Source organism: Mytilus californianus, unplaced genomic scaffold (genome assembly GCF_021869535.1).
Source record: "Mytilus californianus isolate M0D057914Y unplaced genomic scaffold, xbMytCali1.0.p SCAF_5, whole genome shotgun sequence".
NCBI classification, from domain to species: domain Eukaryota; kingdom Metazoa; phylum Mollusca; class Bivalvia; order Mytilida; family Mytilidae; genus Mytilus; species Mytilus californianus.
Window position 1 is genome coordinate 119,845,115 of NW_026262701.1, and position 26,965 is coordinate 119,872,079.

At 31.8% G+C, this 26,965-nt stretch overlaps 1 protein-coding gene and 1 long non-coding RNA gene across 11 annotated transcripts in view; both read right to left on the reverse strand.

Annotated features, from left to right (window-relative positions):
- Window positions 1–26,965, reverse strand: part of LOC127700884 (pleckstrin homology-like domain family B member 2) — a 142,529-nt gene that overhangs the window by 83,892 nt on the left and 31,672 nt on the right. For 7 of the 9 annotated variants that reach the window (XM_052204589.1, XM_052204588.1, XM_052204586.1 and 4 more), the window contains one exon: window positions 13,818–13,940. In XM_052204589.1, the coding sequence (XP_052060549.1) occupies window positions 13,818–13,940 (123 nt within the window). Of the gene's footprint in view, window positions 1–12,246; window positions 12,413–13,817; window positions 13,941–19,290; window positions 19,470–26,965 lie in introns of those variants that run through there. The other 2 variants (XM_052204593.1, XM_052204595.1) reach the window with 2 other exon arrangements.
- On the reverse strand, window positions 16,104–16,889 carry LOC127700893 (uncharacterized). 2 transcript variants are annotated; one of them, XR_007981760.1, is made up of 4 exons: window positions 16,816–16,889; window positions 16,658–16,761; window positions 16,398–16,449; window positions 16,104–16,189 (listed from the first exon to the last, which is right to left on the reverse strand). It is a non-coding gene; the product is annotated as an uncharacterized LOC127700893 (long non-coding RNA). The 2 variants fall into 2 exon arrangements; XR_007981759.1 differs by lacking the exon at window positions 16,816–16,889 and having other exon boundaries at window positions 16,658–16,805.

Genomic DNA, 26,965 nt, shown 5'->3' on the forward strand with positions numbered 1-26,965 from the left:
ATATATTACTTCAGAGAAATAACATAGCATTCTACCATTATATAATACGGTCCATATATTACTTCAGAGAAATAACATAGCATTCTACCATTATATTATAGGGTCCATATATTACTTCAGAGAAGTAACATAGCATTCTACCATTATATAATACAGTCCATATATTACTTCAGAGAAATAACATAGCATTCTACCATTATATAATAGGGTCCATATATTACTTCAGAGAAATAACATAGCATTCTACCATTATATAATACAGTCCATATATTACTTCAGAGAAATAACATAGCATTCTACCATTATATAATACAGTCCATATATTACTTCAGAGAAATAACATAGCATTCTACCATTATATAATAGTGTCCATATATTACTTCAGAGAAATAACATAGCATTCTACCATTATATAATAGGGTCCATATATTACTTCAGAGAAATAACATAGCATTCTACCATTATATAATACGGTCCATATATTACTTCAGAGAAATAACATAGCATTCTACCATTATATAATACGGTCCATATATTACTTCAGAGAAATAACATAGCATTCTACCATTATATTATAGGGTCCATATATTACTTCAGAGAAGTAACATAGCATTCTACCATTATATAATACAGTCCATATATTACTTCAGAGAAATAACATAGCATTCTACCATTATATAATAGGGTCCATATATTACTTCAGAGAAATAACATAGCATTCTACCATTATATAATACAGTCCATATATTACTTCAGAGAAATAACATAGCATTCTACCATTATATAATACAGTCCATATATTACTTCAGAGAAATAACATAGCATTCTACCATTATATAATAGTGTCCATATATTACTTCAGAGAAATAACATAGCATTCTACCATTATATAATAGGGTCCATATATTACTTCAGAGAAATAACATAGCATTCTACCATTATATAATACAGTCCATATATTACTTCAGAGAAATAACATAGCATTCTACCATTATATAATACAGTCCATATATTACTTCAGAGAAATAACATAGCATTCTACCATTATATAATACAGTCCATATATTACTTCAGAGAAATAACATAGCATTCTACCATTATATAATAGGGTCCATATATTACTTCAGAGAAATAACATAGCATTCTACCATTATATAATACGGTCCATATATTACTTCAGAGAAATAACATAGCATTCTACCATTATATAATACAGTCCATATATTACTTCAGAGAAATAACATAGCATTCTACCATTATATAATACGGTCCATATATTACTTCAGAGAAATAACATAGCATTCTACCATTATATAATACAGTCCATATATTACTTCAGAGAAATAACATAGCATTCTACCATTATATAATACAGTCCATATATTACTTCAGAGAAATAACATAGCATTCTACCATTATATGATAGGGTCCATGTATTACTTCAGAGAAATAACATAGCATTCTACCATTATATAATACGGTCCATATATTACTTCAGAGAAATAACATAGCATTCTACCATTATATGATAGGTTCCATATATTACTTCAGAGAAATAACATAGCATTCTACCATTATATAATAGGGTCCATATATTACTTCAGAGAAATAACATAGCATTCTACCATTATATAATAGGGTCCATATATTACTTCAGAGAAATAACATAGCATTCTACCATTATATAATACAGTCCATATATTACTTCAGAGAAATAACATAGCATTCTACCATTATATAATAGGGTCCATATATTACTTCAGAGAAATAACATAGCATTCTACCATTATATAATACAGTCCATATATTACTTCAGAGAAATAACATAGCATTCTACCATTATATGATAGGGTCCATATATTACTTCAGAGAAATAACATAGCATTCTACCATTATATAATAGGGTCCATATATTACTTCAGAGAAATAACATAGCATTCTACCATTATATAATACAGTCCATATATTACTTCAGAGAAATAACATAGCATTCTACCATTATATAATACAGTCCATATATTACTTCAGAGAAATAACATAGCATTCTACCATTATATAATACAGTCCATATATTACTTCAGAGAAATAACATAGCATTCTACCATTATATAATAGGGTCCATATATTACTTCAGAGAAATAACATAGCATTCTACCATTATATGATAGGTTCCATATATTACTTCAGAGAAATAACATAGCATTCTACCATTATATAATAGGGTCCATATATTACTTCAGAGAAATAACATAGCATTCTACCATTATATAATAGGGTCCATATATTACTTCAGAGAAATAACATAGCATTCTACCATTATATAATAGGGTCCATATATTACTTCAGAGAAATAACATAGCATTCTACCATTATATAATAGGGTCCATATATTACTTCAGAGAAATAACATAGCATTCTACCATTATATAATAGGGTCCATGTATTACTTCAGAGAAATAACATAGCATTCTACCATTATATAATAGGGTCCATATATTACTTCAGAGAAATAACATAGCATTCTACCATTATATAATAGGGTCCATATATTACTTCAGAGAAATAACATAGCATTCTACCATTATATGATAGGTTCCATATATTACTTCAGAGAAATAACATAGCATTCTACCATTATATAATAGGGTCCATATATTACTTCAGAGAAATAACATAGCATTCTACCATTATATAATACAGTCCATATATTACTTCAGAGAAATAACATAGCATTCTACCATTATATAATAGGGTCCATATATTACTTCAGAGAAATAACATAGCATTCTACCATTATATGATAGGTTCCATATATTACTTCAGAGAAATAACATAGCATTCTACCATTATATAATAGGGTCCATATATTACTTCAGAGAAATAACATAGCATTCTACCATTATATGATAGGTTCCATATATTACTTCAGAGAAATAACATAGCATTCTACCATTATATAATAGGGTCCATATATTACTTCAGAGAAATAACATAGCATTCTACCATTATATAATACAGTCCATATATTACTTCAGAGAAATAACATAGCATTCTACCATTATATGATAGGTTCCATATATTACTTCAGAGAAATAACATAGCATTCTACCATTATATAATAGGGTCCATATATTACTTCAGAGAAATAACATAGCATTCTACCATTATATAATACAGTCCATATATTACTTCAGAGAAATAACATAGCATTCTACCATTATATAATACGGTCCATATATTACTTCAGAGAAATAACATAGCATTCTACCATTATATGATAGGGTCCATATATTACTTCAGAGAAATAACATAGCATTCTACCATTATATAATAGGGTCCATATATTACTTCAGAGAAATAACATAGCATTCTACCATTATATAATAGGGTCCATATATTACTTCAGAGAAATAACATAGCATTCTACCATTATATAATAGGGTCCATATATTACTTCAGAGAAATAACATAGCATTCTACCATTATATAATAGGGTCCATATATTACTTCAGAGAAATAACATAGCATTCTACCATTATATTATAGGGTCCATATATTACTTCAGAGAAATAACATAGCATTCTACCATTATATAATAGGGTCCATATATTACTTCAGAGAAATAACATAGCATTCTACCATTATATAATAGGGTCCATATATTACTTCAGAGAAATAACATAGCATTCTACCATTATATAATAGGGTCCATATATTACTTCAGAGAAATAACATAGCATTCTACCATTATATAATACAGTCCATATATTACTTCAGAGAAATAACATAGCATTCTACCATTATATGATAGGTTCCATATATTACTTCAGAGAAATAACATAGCATTCTACCATTATATAATACGGTCCATATATTACTTCAGAGAAATAACATAGCATTCTACCATTATATAATAGGGTCCATATATTACTTCAGAGAAATAACATAGCATTCTACCATTATATAATACGGTCCATATATTACTTCAGAGAAATAACATAGCATTCTACCATTATATGATACGTTCCATATATTACTTCAGAGAAATAACATAGCATTCTACCATTATATAATACAGTCCATATATTACTTCAGAGAAATAACATAGCATTCTACCATTATATGATAGGTTCCATATATTACTTCAGAGAAATAACATAGCATTCTACCATTATATAATACAGTCCATATATTACTTCAGAGAAATAACATAGCATTCTACCATTATATGATAGGTTCCATATATTACTTCAGAGAAATAACATAGCATTCTACCATTATATAATACAGTCCATATATTACTTCAGAGAAATAACATAGCATTCTACCATTATATAATAGGGTCCATATATTACTTCAGAGAAATAACATAGCATTCTACCATTATATAATAGGGTCCATATATTACTTCAGAGAAATAACATAGCATTCTACCATTATATAATAGGGTCCATATATTACTTCAGAGAAATAACATAGCATTCTACCATTATATAATACAGTCCATATATTACTTCAGAGAAATAACATAGCATTCTACCATTATATAATAGGGTCCATATATTACTTCAGAGAAATAACATAGCATTCTACCATTATATTATAGGGTCCATATATTACTTCAGAGAAGTAACATAGCATTCTACCATTATATAATAGGGTCCATATATTACTTCAGAGAAATAACATAGCATTCTACCATTATATTATAGGGTCCATATATTACTTCAGAGAAGTAACATAGCATTCTACCATTATATAATACGGTCCATATATTACTTCAGAGAAATAACATAGCATTCTACCATTATATAATAGGGTCCATATATTACTTCAGAGATATAACACTGAGAGAAGTCATGAAAAACCATGAAGACTATCAACAAAGGTTTGATCAGGTTTCATAAATGTTGTAAGATGAATTTAATCTATTCAATCTGTGAATTGACTTTGGATAACAAGCAGTCACTGCCAGTGACATACCTTTATCTTGTTAATAGTTCCTAGAAGTAATCGTTCATAGGCTTATATGGTCTAAACTTAAACACAAAAAGAATTCAAAATAGACCTAATTATTCAGAGCTAATAAAATTTCTCTAAATTATAAAAGATTCTTATAGACTATATTGAAACCTCATTTGATTAGATTTGACCGTACATAAAGGTTATAATACTTTAACCATCCTGGGACAACATTTACAGAGGTATAATTTTGAGCACACTGACATGTCTTGTAATGGTTTCAAATGACAAGATAATTGGTCCATAAAATCTATCATTTAATTAGTATAAGATTTTGAATCAGTTTGTATACATTAAATGGTATACAAAGTCTTCCTAATAACGTATAGATAGTATTCATGCTCAGCCACCATATAAGTATACAGAATCTGATAACCTTAAAACACTTTGTTGAATTTAATCATTTTCTAGTTCAGACCTTAATATAGAATTTACACAAAAACATAAATATCTTATCTTTTATAGCTTCATTTTGGTACACTTAACACATAAACAGGAATTTCGAAGTGTTTTTTTTTTAATAACAGATTCAATCAGCCAGTAAATGGATGTTTATATAATTCCGCTGTTGCTCTCTAAACTTATGACCCTAAATATAGTCTTAGAAAACAATTTGAATATACTTTTAAATATTAAATTTTCTTTTCAGTTGATGTAACAGAGGGTAACCTTTATTTTCTTCACTTATATGAATGAACTCCATTTATATCTTTCCCAGGAAACCTTGAATGACCTTTTCTCTGTATAGAGGTATTCGCTGATGACCCCATCAATGACTGGTAGGCGACACCTGGAGTTAACACCTGACCTGGTCTTGTTGTATGTTCCTAATACCCCCACTATAATTATAAGAGATTTGCATTATTATGTGATGTGTGAGGCAATTAAATTATAATAATATCCGACAAGACATCTGACATGTGGTCTTTATATTAAATGTCTACAGACAAAATTGTGACACGTACTGTCAACTGCTATACAATGGTGTAAAGTCTTTAGTTTTGTAACCTTTTCTTTTATCTAATAGTCCTGGATTAAACAAACATTATTTTTGACAAAGACCCTCTTTCTTTCCGTCTCCTCTAAAAAGGCCATCCTTATGTCATCATCATAAAAATGTTATCTTTATTTGTATGCAAAGTTTGTAAGCAATATAGTATACTGCTGACTGAGGCATTGTAAAATCTCAAGTAACATTTTGCGAAAAACTTGTAATCGGCTGCATGTTATGAGCAAAGGATGACTTAAACTCATAAAAAAAAATATTCTAATAGAGTTATTGATTGTTGTTCACTTAACATCCAGTGGCAAATATTACATGCATATTCAAGATCATATTCTGATAGAAAGTCAGAAAGTCACAGATTTTTTACAGCAAGTCAGAAGTAGAAATCCAGATATCCTGTTTTGTTAGTTCTTCAAAGGGATTTTTTTTTAGAATAATCCAATGTTAATACAAGAACTATTTCAATATTTCTTCTTCTCAATAATTGTTAGCATTTAAACACCTCTGCATATATACGTCTTCAAAGAATATATCAACAAAATAAAACTACAAATTATAAATTTTTACCAGACAGGAATGCTGGGTTGGTGGTTTGTGGGAGTTATAAATTAAAAAGCCTTTAAATAATTTTGTAAATATCAACATAACAAGGGGTTCATTAAAGGGATCCAAACTGAATATATTTTGACAGCAAAAATACTGTGTTTAAATCAATTGAAGCTTTTACTGATAAATACAATGAGTATAAAATATGACTTTCATTCAAAATGTAAGTGCATCATAAACAGTAAGATCTTGTTTCTCACAGCTACAATGTAGGTCAGATCTCAATTTTTGAACTTTATGTTGTGTAAAAGGGTCTATCCTCATCATGGAAACACAATTTTCCATGGAACTATCAAAAATGTTTCCTGTCTTAAATCGGTGGTAATCATGAACTACTTATCTGTGATGTCAGAGTAACACATATTGTTTCCATGGAATTCTATTCATGATAATTAGAAGAAGAACTTTTTAGAAGTATTCCTTTATAGAAGTACTGACAAACCAAAAATTAACATGATAGATTGATTGATTGATTGTTGGTTGCTTAACGTCCAGTGGCAAATATTTCATGCATATTCAGGACGAGAACAAGTTAACAATAAATACAATAGGTAGGTCCTGTAATAGAGGCCGTCCATGATGAAGGTCGGGGAAATTTGGACTGCCACGGGAAAATGAGGGTATATTGGATAAGGACAGAAATTTAGCCTTGCAACAGGCCACCTACGAACCCCTCAAAGAGTTGTTGCAAGGGTTCTTAACGTGCAAAGAACGTGGCACTCTCTTTACATGAGGCATCGGATTTAACGTCCCCATTCTGACCGGACGTGACTGCGAACTTGTACATCCCGCACAGCCTCAGATCCATTAGTGTTTGGTTAGTTGGGGGAGGGGGTTGAAATAGGAAAGACAACCTGACAAAATAAAATTTATTCAAAAGAACCAGTTGAAGTCTGCTTTACAGTACAGAAAGGTCAAATGACCAAACTGTATGTCACATTATGATATGGTTCAACATGAGATAGATTGTTTGTCGCCTATACATGGTATTGTAAAAACTAGTCTTCCTTTGAAAACTTTACTGTATCAGGGGTATATAAAAATAAGGAGATAATGAGACAACACTATCCACCAAAGTTCAAATAAAGTGGATGTAAGCAATTATAGGCAACCGTACGGTCCTTTTAGGTCCCATGTTTACAATGATAAACTTCCTGTTGATGACAGGAGTTTTCACCTTATTTACATTCAAATGTACTTTCTTCATTCAAACAAATATCTTTAAAGAAAAAAAACATATGTGTCATCAAGTTGAATGTTTTCAACCATTTGATAAATACTTTTTTTTAAATTCTTTTACTTCAAACAAAATGCTGCAAATTTTAATCCTGACAGATTTCATTTTCTGAAAATATGTGGAAACAAACATCTTGATCCTTTAATGCATTGTATTTCAAATTGTATTTTAAAGCTCCTTTTGTAAGTTAACACCTCTGAGCTTAACGGTTTAAATATTTGATCACCGGGTAGTAAATGAAGGGAGGTGACTTCATAAATAGACAGATTTGTTAACATAAATAAAAGGATGAGCACAAGAATTGTCAGCTTACCTGATAACTACAAAACATTATTGTTAGTGCTGTCCTAGTTTAACCTTATAATTCAAATGCATCATTTGTCAGACCTACTTCGTTGAAAAAGGATCAAATTTTATAATTGAACAGTAAGAATTTCGAGCACAAACAAAATTATTTATTAGTCTGTGAATGAACAAAGTTTGTCCTTTATATACCACTGCAAATTTGTGTATAGGACTTAAGTAAGCATGTGTAGTTCAATATCACTGCACATTCTCGAAATAATTAATATTTTTATTTTGAAAGATTTGCATGAAATTTATAACGTGTTCTTTTTATTTTTTGCCTCCCAGTAAAAAGCTCCTTGTTTTACATTATCTCTTGCATTATAATGATGTTATCTACTGTTGAAATGGCAAATAAATTCATTCTTCAAATTTATTTTTGAATATGTAATGGGCAACAGTTAAAGGTCAGCCAAAAAGTTTGCTTCTCTTTGTCATATACCCCCACATCCACTTTTTCTAGAGGGGACTATACAGTGCATGGTCTTCTACTATGGAACCATGTTAGTCCTAAAGAAATGAAAGTGCCTAGAGCTCTATCTTTGTGGATGAGACAAATCTCAGGATCCAACATCAACTCCAAATTAACAAATGAACAAACACTATGAGACTATATGTTGACTTGTAAATGTCCTTTGAAGTTTTGTTTCATTTAGTTACTATCTCTTTGTTGAATATCCTACTCTTCCTTTTATTCATACAATAAGATAATGATTGACAACAAATATATTTTTTGTGAACAATATATTTTTTCCTAGATGACTTTTCTTGAAGTTATGGACAACAAGACATAGAAGTACTTAGTTACAAAAATTAAGAAGATGTGGTATGGTTGCCAATGAGACAACTTTTCACCAGAGACCAAATAACGTAAAAGTAAGCAACTATAGGTCACCGTAGGGCCTTCAACAATGACCAAATCCCATACCGCTTAGCAGGCTATAAAGGTTTACTTGATCTAGACACAGGACAGAACCTTCTTTATACTAACATATTTATAACTCAATTCTTCACTCTGTTCTTGTTTTCAGCTGATTAGTTAAAAACTGTACTAAAATCTATGTTCTAGTTTTCAGCTAGTAAAAAAATATAATTCCCTGATCTTATTTGTCTTAAGATCTTTAAATCTCCTGCATTTAGACTGTATGAACTTGCTGCCAGCATGATTCTAACCAGTAATTAAATAGCATGTATTGTACATAATTGTAAGCATAACTGTTAAAAGTCTCTACTTGTAATCCATCTTATTCTTTAAGCCATTAATCTGACATAGGATAATAAACTACATGTATACAGTTACAAATCACATGACAATAACAAATGTCTTACTATCTTTTATTTACCATTTTTAAATTCAAGTTTTCTTTGTCATACAAAAACAATAATAACGGTTATCACAAATACCCTCATTGTGGTATTAAATATTTAAATTTTGACAATTCCATTTATTCTGTAGGCTATATAAATTTGACACTATTGATGCCATTGATAGGAATCAGACAAGGTGATAAATTATCTCCCTTATTATATAATACATCATATCACAATGATATACATGCTGTGATGTGCAAGGAGGAATAGTCTCCGTGTTATTGTTGTACGGTATTCAACCCCTAAACTAGTAATCCTACTAGATAAATAGTAAATTGAAGAAGATTAAGTACGGTACTCTATCCAATACATGTAATCCAACCATTAAGATCGTCAGGTAAAGGAACAAACATACAAATTACGTGTCACGATATATCTAATCTGATGAAGATCAGAACTGATAAAGTGACTCTTCACATGTAACCTGCACATTCTATAGAACTAGTATAGTAAAGCCTTGTACCAGTTTTACACCAAATATTTGTTTACAATTATGTTTTAATTGTCAAAAAAGAATGTTTACATCACAAATAAAAGAGCATTGATTACTTAGAAAAAAATCTTGAAAATTCTTTTTATAAGCATCATTTTTAACACAATATAAAAACATACACAGAACTTATACAGCATGGATAATGACAAAGACATAATTTAATCTGCCTTCTGTACTAATTTAATGCATAACAAAGGACGTTTAAATAATTATTATAAAGGTGTTAAATTTACATTAATAATTACAACACAAAGTCCTTTGATAGATTTGTTATTCGGCCCCTGTCAGAAATTAATAATGGAAAGTCAATATTTAATAATAATATTGTCACACCCTTCAATATTTGATCTCTCTATTGCCCCTTAAGGTATTTATTTTAAATACATTATTATAAACAAGATATTGTGAGGTCCTAAGGGGCTATATATATTTGATTGTGATCTTCACATAAAAGTTGATTTAACAAAGTAGAAATTGTTATGACACTAGTCATTCGTGTAACAAGGCACTGTACTCGTTACACATGTAACAAAGCAGAATAAACAGTTATGTACTAGTTACACAAACATTAGGGAATGTCTCATGTCTTCAATTTTCATAATCTTACATCATTCAGAATAGTATACTTCGCTTAACATTATATACAATACGCATATTTATTTTCATTCTTGGTTTTCTTGTTTTCTTAGGTTGCTGTCTCACTGACCCCTACCCCAAGTTTGTTTTTATTTATATCAATCAATGAAGGCTGCAATACATTTTTCTGTTTGCCGTCCTCCCTATACATATTTAAAATTACCCTTTTTCAAAATTTCTCCTAATTATCCAGGCTTCTATTAGAGCCATGTCTAAAGTTTGAATAAAAGTGGAAAGTGAAGTGTACATTGCCATTTCAGTGATAAAACAACAAAAGAGATGAAGTATATGCTGATATGATAGCAATCCATCAACAACGGTCTTAGAGTGTAAGACAGCAATCCAACAAAAGAGAAGTTGAAAGAAATGGCCAGTATATTGACAAGATTACAACATAATAATAAAAGATATAGAGTATATGCTGACAGAAAAAATATTTGTCCTACAGAAAACAAAAGACACATGGGGCATATGTAGACAATTCAGCAATCCAATAACAAAACATATTGGATGCATGTTGATGACACCAGACAATGAGCGTCTGTTGACTTGTCAGTGATCCAACAACGCATCACATTAAAATCTCAAGTTTTAATTAGTCTGGTTAACCTTTGAAAAGTACAGTGGATTCATTTATTTTAGTGTGTACTAATTTTCTTGGATTGAAGAAAAATGATATGTTTGTTGATTATACTAGTGTTTTGTCAAAGTTTGCACACAGTCCAATGAGAAGTTTATACTTCATTGAACATTAAAGTTGTGGTTCATCTATATCCACGAAATCCACTAAAAATTGGTTTTCAATGAAATTGAATAATAATGAATCCACAGTTGTATAAGATTGGGACAACTGATAAAACCCTCATATCATTGTGTTAAAACTAGGACTAATCCTGTTCTGAATTACTTGAAAAAGCATTAAAGAAATAAGATGAAAGCTTCCATAGACCCACTTCATTTGGTTATTCAATACTGTTGAAAGCTATTGACAGTATATCCCCTTTTATACCCAATACGGCTTAACTAAGTCATTCATTCACAAAACTAGAATACCACACAACTAGATAAATCCTTATAGATACTGAGTATACATCATAAGGAAATCAAAAACTTGTTTATCTTTATAATCTAAAGTTCATATATTTTGACCATTCATGTGTTTCAGGTCTATAAAGGCCTGAGTCGTATGATATCTTAGTAAGGTTATATCTACATTATAAATCTACAAAACTTAATCCAGAAATATTTCTAGATTAAAGTTTAGGCATGTAGTTAGTTCTTACTGAACTCTACGTGTATATATTTGTTTATTAACTTTAAAAGAAAATAATTTAAATAAAATAGTAAGTCTTTTAAAGAGTTTTTTTTTTTAATTTTTTGTTCAACATTTCATTAAATTGTTTCAAAGTTGTTATATTACAAAGACCTTTGATATATACACCAGATTGAGGTACATTTCGACACACCTGTAGATTAACGAGGTTCAGGTATGACAACCAAACTAGACTTATAGGTAAAAAATTATCTTACCAGATTTTGAAGGTTCCATGATGAAAATAAAATATCCAGAAAATAATTGGGGGATGCAAAACTATGTTATAAAATCCATGAATGATAGCAGGTACACACAGGTAAAAATCAGGTTACTAAATGTTTATGATCCACTTCAATACACCTGGGGCTCACCAGGGGCCTTTTTTATTAATGAGAACTTTAAAGTTTAATAACGTTTGATGAAAACCATGTCATCAAGAAATAATGTATTCATTTCATTAATTATGTGAACTATTTTGTGTAATGTATACGTTACAAATACAAGGTAAAGATAGACACATTTTTGATCACAATTAATTTGATATGTAAATGTAAACAGAATATTTTAAATTCAATTTTGTTAAGTAATCTATGATGTAATATCAGTACATTCTATTCTGGTTGTAAAAAGGACATATTTATTGTACAAATGCATTATTTATTCTGCTACGCAAACTTTAAAGGTCAGCCATTTAAACTGCATTTTAATTTTGATTTTTAAAAAATTTGCTGAATGAATTTCTTTAATTTTTTTTTAAAGCTTTACACATTATAAAAGTATCACTCTCTTGTCAAACCATAATACAATCTTTCTTTTTTTATTATAGTTTTAAAACTCGGAAGTTATTCCTCTTTGAAAAGTATTATTCTAAATAATTAAAGTTGTGTTAATTTATTTATAAAAACTTCTTACGGGGTATTAAGTTTTACCCTTATATAAAAACTTAAGATGTCATTATAATTTTTTTTAAAGTTCTATGCCATACAGCCCCTTTAAATAATTGTCTTTGGAGAAGAAGACAGTCTCAGTAACTTCTTTATAAGTGACATAATTATATGAAGCCAAAGTAAAACATACAAACAGACAAACAGACAAACATACACACTGACAAACAGGCCAAGCTAGTAGTCAGATTTTAATATAAAACTTTATGGAAAAATTTTATTTTTGCCATCATGGCCATCTTGGTTGAAAGTCAGGGATCATAGGACAAAATTCTGACATGGAATCATCAAAGCAGACATTCTAAGTTTTAATATATCAAAATAGTTTTTTTATCACCTGTATCCTACTAAAAATAATAGTAGCAGCAGCCATTTTGGTAGATCGACAAGAACATCAGATATATTCTGATACTATACACCATAAAGATGATTGTGGTCAAGTTGGTTCCAAAAGTTGACATCAAATTGATGAACACCAAGTAAAGAGGAAAGCTCACAATGGTCTTTTGATTGATTGATTGATTGTTGGTGTTTAACACAACTTTCAGCACTATTGGCTATATCTTGGTGGCCAGCTTTTATTGGTGGAGGAAGCCTGAGTGCCAGAAGAGAACCACCTACTTTCAGAAGGAAAACTGGCAATTGAATCCTAGTCAGTTGAGATTGGTCAAACACACCTGCCATGTGCATGGGTTCAAACTCACAACCTCAGTGTTGACAGGCTAGTGATACAGTAGACTTAGACCACTTGGCCACCGAGGCCTCCTGACCTTTTGATGAAAGACTATTGTTCACATCTTATTATTATTATTATAAAGATGTTCAGTAATTATAAAACAAACCTTGAAGAAAGTCAATAGGAGTACAGGAAATTCTACAGTTTGGCAATGCTTCTTTGATCTTCTTGGCTTCTTGTGGATGGTTAAATCTGAAGTAGTTTGAACGTCCTAAACACAGCATACATCCTAAAAAAAGGTAAGTGTATCTTATATTTGTGGTAAAATAATAATGCTATATACATTTATATATATTCTACATGAAAGAAAAAGAGAGCTCAAAAGTAACATGCTTAAATATATTAATCATAATTAATGTGGTGAAACAAAACTAATGAGCACTCATTTAGCTGAAAATAAATAAAGAGATATTGGATATAAATCATTATTATAGTTCACGTTAAAATGCAAGATTTTGATTGGCTAATATGAGGGAGATAATTTACTCTGTCCCATGGCTCAGCGGGAGACAATTTTTTTGAATCACTCTCCTGCAGACCAATTAAAAATCGATAATTTAAAGGACAATGAATTGAATTTACATCGATAAATAAAAGACATTGCTCAAGATCTACGTTTTGGTCTCGGAACTTATCATAGACTGTCAAAATTAATAAAAATACATTTTGCTTCACTTCTGCTGTTTTTGTAATAACTGTAACATTGTTATGAATGTAACGTCATAGTTAGGTACTTTCAATTTAAAACTAAACAGAAAAAGACAATAATGATAGAACATTCAGTATAAATTAAATAACACATAGCTGAGAGGGCGATAGAGCAGATTGGTACCCCTCTAAAGAACATTGTCAACCTCTGCTTCACCTCAGTTGACAATGTTTTCCTGGGGTTTTATCTGCTCTATCACCCTCTCATCTATGATTTTTTATATGATGATACAACATCCATACCATTCAGTTGGATCTTGTCTCATGTATATCGTATCGGTAGAACAAGTCTCATTTATATGGTATCGGTAGAACAAGTCTCATGTATATCGTATCGGTAGAACAAGTCTCATGTATATCGTATCGGTAGAAAATGTCTCATGTATATCGTATCAGTAGAACAAATTACACAAGTAACTGATATACTAGAGAAGTTTTCAAAAATATGTTACTTCAAAAACCATTATGTTTTTTAACCATTTTTAAAGAACTTCAAAATGTTACCCTGTATATCCCTATTCAACATACTTGGGGAAACTCTCCCTTTTTTGGTAGACAGTTTATCGCAAAAATTTACCCTAAGAGAAAATTACCCTGATAAATGGTATAAAAAATGTACTAATATCTATTCAACACACAACTATATACACCCTTCAATAACAAATAATATCACCCCCTTTTACTAAAAATAAACTGTCCAATCTTCATCTAATGCAATTACAAAGCTTTAAGGTAAAAGTTCCTCCTTGATTATCTGCATACAATCCTATAATACCATCATTTACATTGTCTACTTACTCCATCCTATAATACCATCATTTACATTGTCTACTTACTCCATCCTATAATACCATCATTTACATTGTCTACTTACTCAATCCTATAATACCATCATTTACATTGTCTACTTACTCCATCCTATTATACCATCATTTACATTGTCTACTTACTCAAACAGATTCATGTTTGGTAATATTGCCAGTATCAACAGTGTATATCTCAACAAGAAGAAATATTGTATCAATTCCAGTCTTTCAAAGTTAAATATAAGCACACTCCTTTTTTTACATAAACACTTTATATACATTAGTAAACATCCAAAACAAATCAAAGTTTGATGCAGACATCAAGTCCATTGACAAACTGAAGTTACATCCAATATACAGTTCCTTGTTTGATGTTCACCAACATACCTAAGTAAACAAACCAGGTGAAATCTGCAAGCTGATCTAGACAACTAGTCCTTGTAATAATTACATTTTAATTAACATAGTTCTTAATTCCTCCACTTAACTTTGTTTTTGTTTAAGATTCTGCAAAGAAATTTTTTTCTTTCATGTTTGTAGGGATAATTATTTTCCTATTAACTCCTTTTCATAATCTTTTTTTTTTTCAACACCAGATGTAAAATGTAAAACTTGAGCCTTGTTTATAGCCAAGTAATAAAACTTTCAGAAAATATTCTTAGCTATATCTAAAGTACCACAGGAGTGGCTTTAAGATTTAATTGGATTAAATGGGGAAATAAAATAAAGAAAGAGGTATCACAGTGACAATCAGTCTTATTTTTTGTCACTAACTGGCGAATACAAAACTAATGGTGAAGAGGTTTCTGGTCTTCTTGTTGTCCACTGAATTAAGAAGTGCCAAGGGTGTAGACTGACACATGAAACACATCCTCTAGACCATCCAGGCCAACAACAAGCATAGACTGACACCTGAAACACATCCTCCAGACCATCCAGGCCAACAACAAGCATAGACTGACACCTGAAACACATCCTCCAAACCATCCAGGCCAACAACAAGCACAGGCTGACACCTGAATCACATCCTCTAGACCATCCAGGCCTACAACAAGCATAGACTGACACCTGAAACACATCCTCCAAACCATCCAGGCCAACAACAAGCACAGGCTGACACCTGAATCACATCCTCTAGACCATCCAGGCCTACAACAAGCATAGACTGACACCTGAAACACATCCTCCAGACCATCCAGGCCAACAACAAGCATAGACTGACACCTGAAACACATCCTCCTGACCATCCAGGCCAACAACAAGCATAGACTGACACCTGAAACACATCCTCTAGACCATCCAGGCCAACAACAAGCAAAGACTGACACATGAAACACATCCTCTAGACCATCCAGGCCAACAACAAGCATAGACTGACACATGAAACACATCCTCCAGACCATCCAGGCCAACAACAAGCATAGACTAACACCTGAAACACATCCTCCAGACCATCCAGGCCAACAACAAGCATAGACTGACACCTGAAACACATCCTCCAGACCATCCAGGCCAACAACAAGCATAGACTGACACCTGAAACACATCCTCCAGACCATCCAGGCCAACAACAAGAGAGTAGACTGGCACCTGAAACACATCCTCTAGACCATCCAGGCCAACAACAAGCATAGACTGACACCTGAAACACATCCTCCAGACCATCCAGGACAACAACAAGCATAGACTGACCCTCCAGACCATCCAGGCCAACAACAAGCAATCAGAAACACTCATAATTTTATTAAGAATGAATCAAGTATGCTGAAACCATGAGATTATTACATGGTCAATATAATATTGTAATAACTTGTTACTTAGGAGATCACACAGGTTTTTAATAGATAATATACTGCTATGAACATGATGAAGGTGTCTTATCTACTAACTTTATCTTCCATAGAACTGAAATTGATGTTTAAGTGACCACTGGCTAGTCTGTGTTTATTTACAAATTCATGGTGAATGATAAGTGATGGTAGCAGTAAATATTTATCTTTAATAACCTGCTAATAGATGGTCAATTGGACAGTCAAATCATGTATAAATCAACAATTGAAGACATCTTTTTAAATGTTTTTAACCCTTTCATATTAATTCAAAGACAATTTAGAAAGAAACTCCAATATTTACCAATAAGTATTAAAGAGTCCATGTGAAATAGTACTTCCATTAGAAGGATAGTAGAATCAAACTTTGCTAAGTTAGGGCTTTCTAAGAAGAAGAATATTTTTGTTCAAATCAAGGGTCGCAAAGGGCATATAAATTTGACATGACAATAACATAATAATTTGTAACTTTCAATAAAATCAAGGGATATATTACTTTCTTAAGTAAATATCTAAGCAGCTAAAATTATTAAACTTCATAAAAAGGGAGATAACTGCAATACTAAAAGATCTATTTGTGTATACCCATTCTGAAAACAAGCACCCTTTGAGCTAAATATATTTAACACAAAAACAGGTACTGTGTAAAAAATTATAATGTGATCAAGTATAATCTAATTCAAAAGCTTTTTCTGCCATGCACAACTGGAATGAAAATTTTTCAACTAACCACTTGAATGTGAAACGAGTCCAAGTGTCAAGGCTATATGACATAAGTCAGAGGGACAATATATACATGTATTAACATATCAAATATTGCATATGATGTCAGGCTTTAAGAGGAACAGTCATACAATGAAAACTCCACCTAAACCTAAACAGACTGGAGTAGCATGAAAATGAGGTTAATTAAAAAGGTCACATGACAATGATTGCCTAAGAAGGTCTCAGCCTCTATAAAAATTCAGGATAACCTGTATAGTTAAAATTTGCAATAAGATATAAAGGTATTTCATATCTACAACCTCACTGTTGTCATCAGTAGAAATATATAATGCTGTAACAAAAATTGGACGGATGGAAGGATGGAAAGACAGACAGAATGACAGAAGGAAGGTCAAGGTTAACACTTCATGCCGCAATTGCCTAGGGCAGGGGCATAAAAAGACAATCTGATGGACAGCAACATACTAATTAATTCAAAGTTGCTGGGCCATGTAATAGAGGCTAGCGTGTCAAAATGATTGTCAAACTAAGATGTTCTGATAGTAATGCAACTTTATAGAAAATATCATTGATCTATCACAAGCAGTACCTATCAAACTGACTTAAGCAGAAAAGTTAACAATCATTGACCCCGCCAACGTTGTGGCTGCTGGAAAAGCAACATCTATGTCTAGCCTTCCACCACTTTCATCACAGGTAAGACAAAAAGCATACTGTAACAAGACAATATCATAAGGTTCATCAAATAATTCAAATATAGAAGCTGAGAAAAATTCTATGCTCAGTAGCATCAAACAGAAAGTGACTGGTTGGCAGATCTGAAAATGGCTTACACTGTATGACTCAACATTATACAGTTCCAGGCCAAATATCAAATCTTTCCTGCATACAGAGCTGAGAAATATGAGACGAAAACTTCAATATTCATTTTTTTAACTTTACCATATTACACACATCTTGGTGGGCATTTAAAAACAATAGCATTTAATTTTTGCCAATATTACACCTTGTCTTTGATGCCCTGTTTAAAAAGTTCAGACAAAGGCAATTCCAGTGAAATTAATGCTCAAGGAAAGCAGGTCCTTCAAATGTGTTTTATCCCTTAACAGAACAGTATCACTAATTTGCATGTTACAGGTTATAGGTTGCTGGCTGTCGGGCATGGTTATTGGATTTGCTCTGCCTCTCTTTCATTCTAATAATTTTATCTGAGTCTTTTAAATATTCAATTTGTCTAAATAAACATATTCTAAAAGTAACATGCTGCTTACTTTTTCTCTTTTCTTTAGATTAATACCTATTTGTGAACATATGCAAACAAGTAAATATCTTCTAACAGAATGAAAAAAAACACCTATAAATTCTCATTATGCAACAGCTTACCAATAACTGGGTCAATATCTGCAGGAAAAAAGTCTGCATAACTGTTTAATCTGATAAAAAACAGACAGGGGTCAGATAAATGCAATTGTGGGAGGGGCATTAAAAGTTTACAAAGTATTTAACTCACCAGACTGTTTTTTCTTTTTTTCCATTTACATTTTACTTCACATCAATACAAATGTCACCATGTTTCTTTTTTTTTTCAGTAAAAGATTTACATTTCTAATCCAATATTCTCATATGACAGTTATCTACAGCTAATTTCCTTCTCCTGTGGATGTTTATTATTCCACTAATATATTATAAGGTTTAATTTTTCCAGCAATAATATTATTCCGTTTTTTTACCAATAATTGCTAGATCACAATACACAATTTTTACATCTATAATTGTATAACATTAAGTCCAGGATTGTATACATCTGTTACAACAGTAAATTTATCTCCAATTTTCTCTTTTTATCAATATTTTGTTATCCAAACTTGAAATAGGCAAATTATTCCAATTAATTTAATAGGCAGAAAGATAAGAGTCTGAGTTATTGAGATTGTTCAGCATTCATTGTTGTGATGAAGATTAATAAAACACTAAGATGACTTCAACAGTTCTTATCTATTTATCATGAAGGAAATAATTCTCTCTGCAGGAGTAAGACTATTTTACGGGGCTCATTAAAGGGAGATTATCACCTCTTGTGCCAATGTCACCACTTAGCTTTCTCTTTGATCTATCAGGGCTATATTTAGCTTCTTCTAAAACCCATTAGAGAATTATTTTTTATTTAGCTTCTTCTCATTTGCATTGGCAAATTCAGAAGTTTATGCATGCCTTTATTTATGTAGACAAAATGTGTGATTAGTTATTGTGATTTCAGTAAATGCTGAATACAAATAAAACAATCAAAAATTAAAATGCAGTACCTATTCTTTTGCAATTTTTGTAATAAAAACTTGTAAAAATTTCTGATTTACATATGATTTTAGTTCACATCAAAACACAATGTCACCATGTTTCTTTTTCAGTACAAGGTTAACATTTCTAATCCAATATTCTCATAGGAAAGTTTACGTACATAGCTAATATCTGTCTCCTATAGGTGTTTAATATACCACTAATATATTCTTAGGTTTAATTTTCAATCAATAAAGATAAATATATAGTCTATGTTTCTATAAGCATATGAAACATTAAATCTGTGAAGCCCTCAATTATGTAGAAACCATAGTTTCCCTAGCAATATATATGAGCTACAACCGTGCAAATAATACTTTCACACAGGCATTAAAATGTGACCCTACTTCATTGTGTCCTCATTGTTGAAGAACTTAGATATATTAGGAGAGGTTTGTAGTGGTAATAAAATGTGAATGATATATCAATCACCAGTTCCTAACACACGAACTTTAATACAAAGTCTCTCACAGACCCCAAGTAGGCCTTCCAAATGTTGCCTTTGTCTGCAAGGATGATAGTGATAAAATATAATTCAAATATAACAACCCTTTATAAGCCACAACAGTGTATATATAAGTCACAGTGACCTAATTTGTTAAGAAACAGAATTGACTGTTGTTAATCTATGAAAATAAGACAGAAAATGAAATGTAAGTCACAGTAATTCAATTATAAAGAAAAATTGTTAACTGTTGTCATTCTATGCGAATAATTCAGGAAATGTAAGTCACAGAGACTTATCATTATTAAGAAACAGTACTGATTTGTTATTAACATATGTAACTTAGTTTGCCATAAAGCACAGAAAAAAGACTAGATACTGATGAGGTAGCAACAAATAAAAAAATATAAAAAGTTTCAAAACATAAGAGAGGTGATAAAGGTGCAAGAAAATACCCACACTGCAAGGTCAAAGATCAGAAAACCTAAATGTTCAAAACTTTACACTGTTTCCATATTTGCACAATTTATAGTGAAGTCAATTTATATGCTAAACACATTTGGTACAGATGTTCAGTCATTGATTATCATTGATTTAATTGAGCCTAACTTAACAGAATTGACACTTCAAATAATACTCATTATTACATACTTAGGACTTGTAACACATAGGAGAATGACTGCACAATATAATATCTGAGACTACTGTGAAATCAATTAACACAGTTATTATACAGAAGTTATAAATGCAATTTATCCTTATTTTTGTTCGTATTTTTATATATGAAAATGGCGCAATTAGAGGATCAGATGTTCATCCCATTAGGGATTCCAATACTAATTGTCAATAGGCCACACACAAGGCAAATTAAACCAAATTATTACATAGTAATTACATAGTAATAATTTACTGAAAATAATTAACTTTGTTACACAATATAAATTATGAATGTGATCAAATACCAAAGTTCATCTGGAAACAACAGCATAAAATAATTTTAAAGACCATGTAAATAATTTTATGGAATATCAAATCTGAAATTGTAATTCTAAAATGAATGCACATTAAAAGCTTGTTGCTGTATGTCCATATAGTTTGAGGGAAATCAAAACGGAGTAAATAATATCATCCCTTTGTAAGTGGAAGAACCTAAACACAAATGAACCATAGCATCCCTTTGTAAGTGGAGGACCTAAACACAAATGGACCATAGCATCCCTTTGTAAGTGGAGGACCTAAACACAAATGGACCATAGCATCCCTTTGTAAGTGGAAGAACCTAAACACAAATGGACCATAGAATCCCTCTGTAAATGGAGGACATAAACACAAATGGACAATAGCATCCCTTTGTAACTGGAAGAACCTAAACACAAATGGACCATAGCATCCCTCTGTAAATGGAGAACCTAAACACAAATGGACCATAGCATCCCTTTGTAAATGGAAGAACCTAAACACAAATGGACCATAGCATCACTTTGTAAATGGAAGAACCTAAACACAAATGGACCATAGAATCCCCTTGTAAATGGAAGAACCTAAACACAAATGGACCATAGAATCCCTTTGTAAGTGGAGGACCTAAACACAAATGGACCATAGCATCCCTCTGTAAATGGAGAACCTGAACACAAATGGACCATAGAATCCCTTTGTAAGTGGAGGACCTTAACACAAATGGACCATAGCATCCCTTTGTAAATAGAGGACCTAAACACAAATGGACCATACCATCTCTTTGTAAATGGAGAACCTAAACACAAATGGACCATAGCATCTCTTTGTAAATGGAGAACCTAAACACAAATGGACTATAGCATCCCTTTGTAAATGGAGGACCTAAACACAAATGGACCATAGCATCCTTTGTAGATGGAAGAACCTAAACACAAATGGACCATAGCATCTCTTTGTAAATGGAGGACCTAAACACAAATGGACCATAGCATCTCTTTGTAAATGGAGGACCTAAACACAAATGGACCATAGCATCCCTTTGTAGATGGAAGAACCTAAACACAAATGGACCATATCATCTCTTAGTAGATGGAGGACCTAAACACAAATGGACCATAACATCCCTTTGTAGATGGAAGAACCTTAACACAAATGGACCATAGCATTCCTTAGTAGATGGAGGACCTAAACACAAATGGACCATAGCATTCCTTTGTAAATGGAGGACCTAAACACAAATGGACCATAGCATCCCTTTGTAAATGGAGGACCTAAACACAAATGGACCATAGCATCCCTTTGTAGATGGAAGAACCTAAACACAAATGGACCATAGCATTCCTTTGTAAGTGGAAGAACCTAAACACAAATGGACCATAGCATCCCTTTGTAAATGGAGGACCTAAACACACATCAACCATAGCTTCCTTTGTAAATGGAGGACCAAAATACAAATGGACCATAGCATTCCTTTGTAAATGGAGGACCAAAATACAAATGGACCATAGCATTCCTTTATAAATGGAGGACCTAAACACGAATCAACCATAGCTTCCTTTGTAAATGGAGGGCCTAAACACAAATCAACCATAGCATCCCTTTGTTAATGGAGGACTAAAATACAAATCAACCACAGCATCCTTTTGTAAATGGAGGACCTAAACACAAATTAACCAGCACATCTTCTAGAGAGGCAAAGATAAATATTGCATGTAAAAACAGATATTGCTTTATTGCAAATTTGCAGTAATAAATCTTTGAAAATCTTTTAAATAAAGGAATGTATCTCTGTCATTCCAAGCTCTGATTCCTTCTCCAGGTTTGGCTACACATTTTCGTCCTTTTCGGCCAAATATTGTGGGCGGGAGAATCAATGATATATAAAAGAGACATTAAATGTTGAAATGCACATCTTGAGTGGCAAAATAAGTGGTGTGAATGTTGTGGTTTATGGTTACCTCTTAATTGATTTGGTGTGTAGGTGCCAATGGGGTTCAATCTCATGTCTGTATACCTTGCATCTCATTAGTTACCGGTAATTAAAGAATTTACTGAAACAATCCAAAAGAAAACATTAAATTTGGTCATTTAGTCCATTTCAGCAAAATAGGAACATCCATTCTAATTTTACATAATGTAACATTGATTCTGATTGGAAAAAGTGTAAATTTCATAGAAAACCAATTCCATGCTTGATGACATCAAAGTATTTAACACTAAATGTGATGGGTGTGTACTGATTGATACTCTAATCTGGGAGAACATGACTATATATGTTGCCCTTAAAATGTCTTTTGGGCATTTGTGTTGATTTGGTTGCTGTGTTATTTACATATACATGTATATCACATCACCTCTTATTCATATAGGCTTTCAGAAAAACTCAATATCATAAATAATAGAGTAAATAATCTCTTTAAAGATGTAAGAAGAATACAAAACAAATAATTCTGATGACGCCCTGGAAATATTTCTTTTTTGGCAATCATATATATTTTTTTTTTCTTGTATATATGTTGTTCTATTTCTAAATTCTACTACTTTACCATTTTCTCAGATTTCCTATCCAGAAACTACAGACACTATAAATCAATCTGTAGAACCACTTACTATTCTTGTTTAAATTAAATCAACTTGCAAAAATAATAGCTTAGCTGAGGCTGATTGTAAAGGGGAGTTAACTCTGTAATTGCAAACTTGTGTTATTGATACTTAATAGAAAATTGAACATTATGTTGATATGGCAACTGTAGAGAAGTAATTTTACAACTCATTAAGAATCTAATTGACATGATGAATCTTTAGTCATCTTATTTTCACATTTTTTCGACACATGCTGTAATGTATTTCCCAAACTGTAGACAGTTAAACACCCTCATTACCCTATATAATGTTTTCTCTAATAATTCCATCATTTCATATTAATGAGAAACAAGCATTGTTTCCTTACCTGTGATTTCAATTTAGGGAATTCTGCCATTTCAAACACAAAAATCTCAACCTATATTCTGAATTTGGTTCACTACTTTACTTCTGTTAACATTTTGGAAGTGACTAAAAAATGATGCTGTGCCAATATGACACTGCCAACTGTGTTACCTGTTTAACATACTATAGGTGATCTACTTAGATACTATTATTAGAAGAGGTATCATCGGTATACATGCCCTCCAATAAAAAGTAAAACCTCACAACCCAGAGCAAGTCTGAAGTCTCAGGAGTCTTGGTATAAAGTAATGAAGATCTAAATGTGAAACAAATCAACAAATTCTCAAGCTTGAAAATTAATACTAACAGAAAGAATTGAATATGTGACAATTGTACAATAATTCTCTTGGGCACACCAGTTGATCAAAATTTTAACCATTTTGTAATGTTTGTCCACTTGATAGGTCTTTTATCTTAATAGATAAATAACATCTTCTGGACTGAGCAGCAGAAGACTTAAGACTACAGGTCTTGTTCTGTTAAAATTATATAATACTGTGGATTCATTATTATTCGTTGGATACCAATTTTCGTGGATTTCGTGGGTACAGGCGAACCACGAAATTAAATGTTAAGGCAATGTATGACATGCTTAAGATCTGTACAGGTAAACTTCGGTCAATAAGGCAATGTATGACATGCTAAAGATCTGTCCAGGTAAACTTGGGCCATTAAGGCAATGTATGACATGCTAAAGATCTGTCCAGGTAAACTTGGGTCATTTATAAGGCAATGTATGACATGCTAAAGATCTGTACAGGTAAACTTCAGTCAATAAGGCAATGTATGACATGCTAAAGATCTGTCCAGGTAAACTTCGGTCAATAAGGCAATGTATGACATGCTAAAGATCTGTCCAGGTAAACTTGGGCCATTAAGGCAATGTATGACATGCTAAAGATCTGTCCAGGTAAACTTGGGTCATTTATAAGGCAATGTATGACATGCTAAAGATCTGTACAGGTAAACTTTGGCTATTATGGCAATGTATGACATGCTAAATATCTGTCCAGGTAGACTTAGGTCATTAAGGCAATGTATGACATGCTAAAGATCTGTACAGGTAAACATGGGCCATTAAGGCAATGTATGACATGCTAAATATCTGTACAGGTAAACTGGGGCCATTAAGGCAATGTATGACATGCTTAAGATCTGTACAGGTAAACTTCGGTCAATAAGGCAATGTATGACATGGTAAAGATCTGTCAAGGTAAACTTGGGCCATTAAGGCAATGTATGACATGCTAAAGATCTGTACTGGTAAACTTGGGCTATTAAGGCAATGTATGACATGCTTAAGATCTGTACAGGTAAACTTGGGCCATTAAGGCAATGTATGACATGCTAAAGATCTGTACAGGTAAACTTGGGCCATAAGGTCCGAGTACACAGCTATCGTCCTTTGATTTTCATTGTCCACAAATATAGTCCCTAGTGTGGACAGTGTGTTACTTGCCAATTTTTTTTATTCCCCTTCCAAATTTATTTCTCCATGTTTTATGCCTCAAATAGCATGTAGGGGGATGAAATTACACTGTAAAAAAATTTGGGTCATGAATTTTAAAGTGAAGTAGTGATTTGGTCCAGCTGAAAAAGGTTAAAAATAAGCACTTCGGAAGCTGTCAAAAGATTTCAAGACCCCCTTAACATAAAATTGTCCATATTTTGAGTTAGAGCCGATGAAGTTTTCTATAATTTTGATATAATTTGTCCCAAAAGTAGTAAAACACACTGTAAAAATATTATTGAGAAAGCACAGGTGGGATTTTTTTAATTTTCATTTATTGTCTAAAAGAAATGCACTACGAAATAACTGTGTACTCGGACCTAAGAGGTGAAATCAGGAAATATAGAATCTGTACTTTGGCAACTTCCCTGATTGATTTGATGGTGTCAATTTGTCAAATAGCATGAAACTAAAGGATTTAAACTTTTATTTGATAGAATTTCTGCAAAAATGACCAATTTTGGCATTATATGGTCAAAATAAGCATTTCATAGCTTTTTCAATTTTGATGCATAAATGGCATTCTGACTTTCTATCTGACAGGTTTTCATGTGTCAATATTTGTGTTTCTATGCTTTAATCCAGTTGTATTACTCATTTGTGAACTCTGAATCTACAGAAAAGAAGATTATCTCAGACAATATGTGCAAAATGTGTTGTATAAATGACCCTCGTCTAACGCCCTATTTGGATCAAGTCAAATGTGAGGAGCTTGGTACATAAAAGTTGAAGTCCATAATAAAGACCTCACTAAATTTGTATAAAAAGCACTTAACAATGTCTTTTGTACCTGTTTCATTTCACATAATATCTTTCTTTTTATCTGTAGGATAACAAGTGGTTCAAATATAAGCCTGTTGAGACTAAAATTCCCTGCATGTTTTTCACTAAAATGTGAAAAATCTTTGTATCAGACCATACTGTCTGCAAAAAAAGTTGAATGCAAGA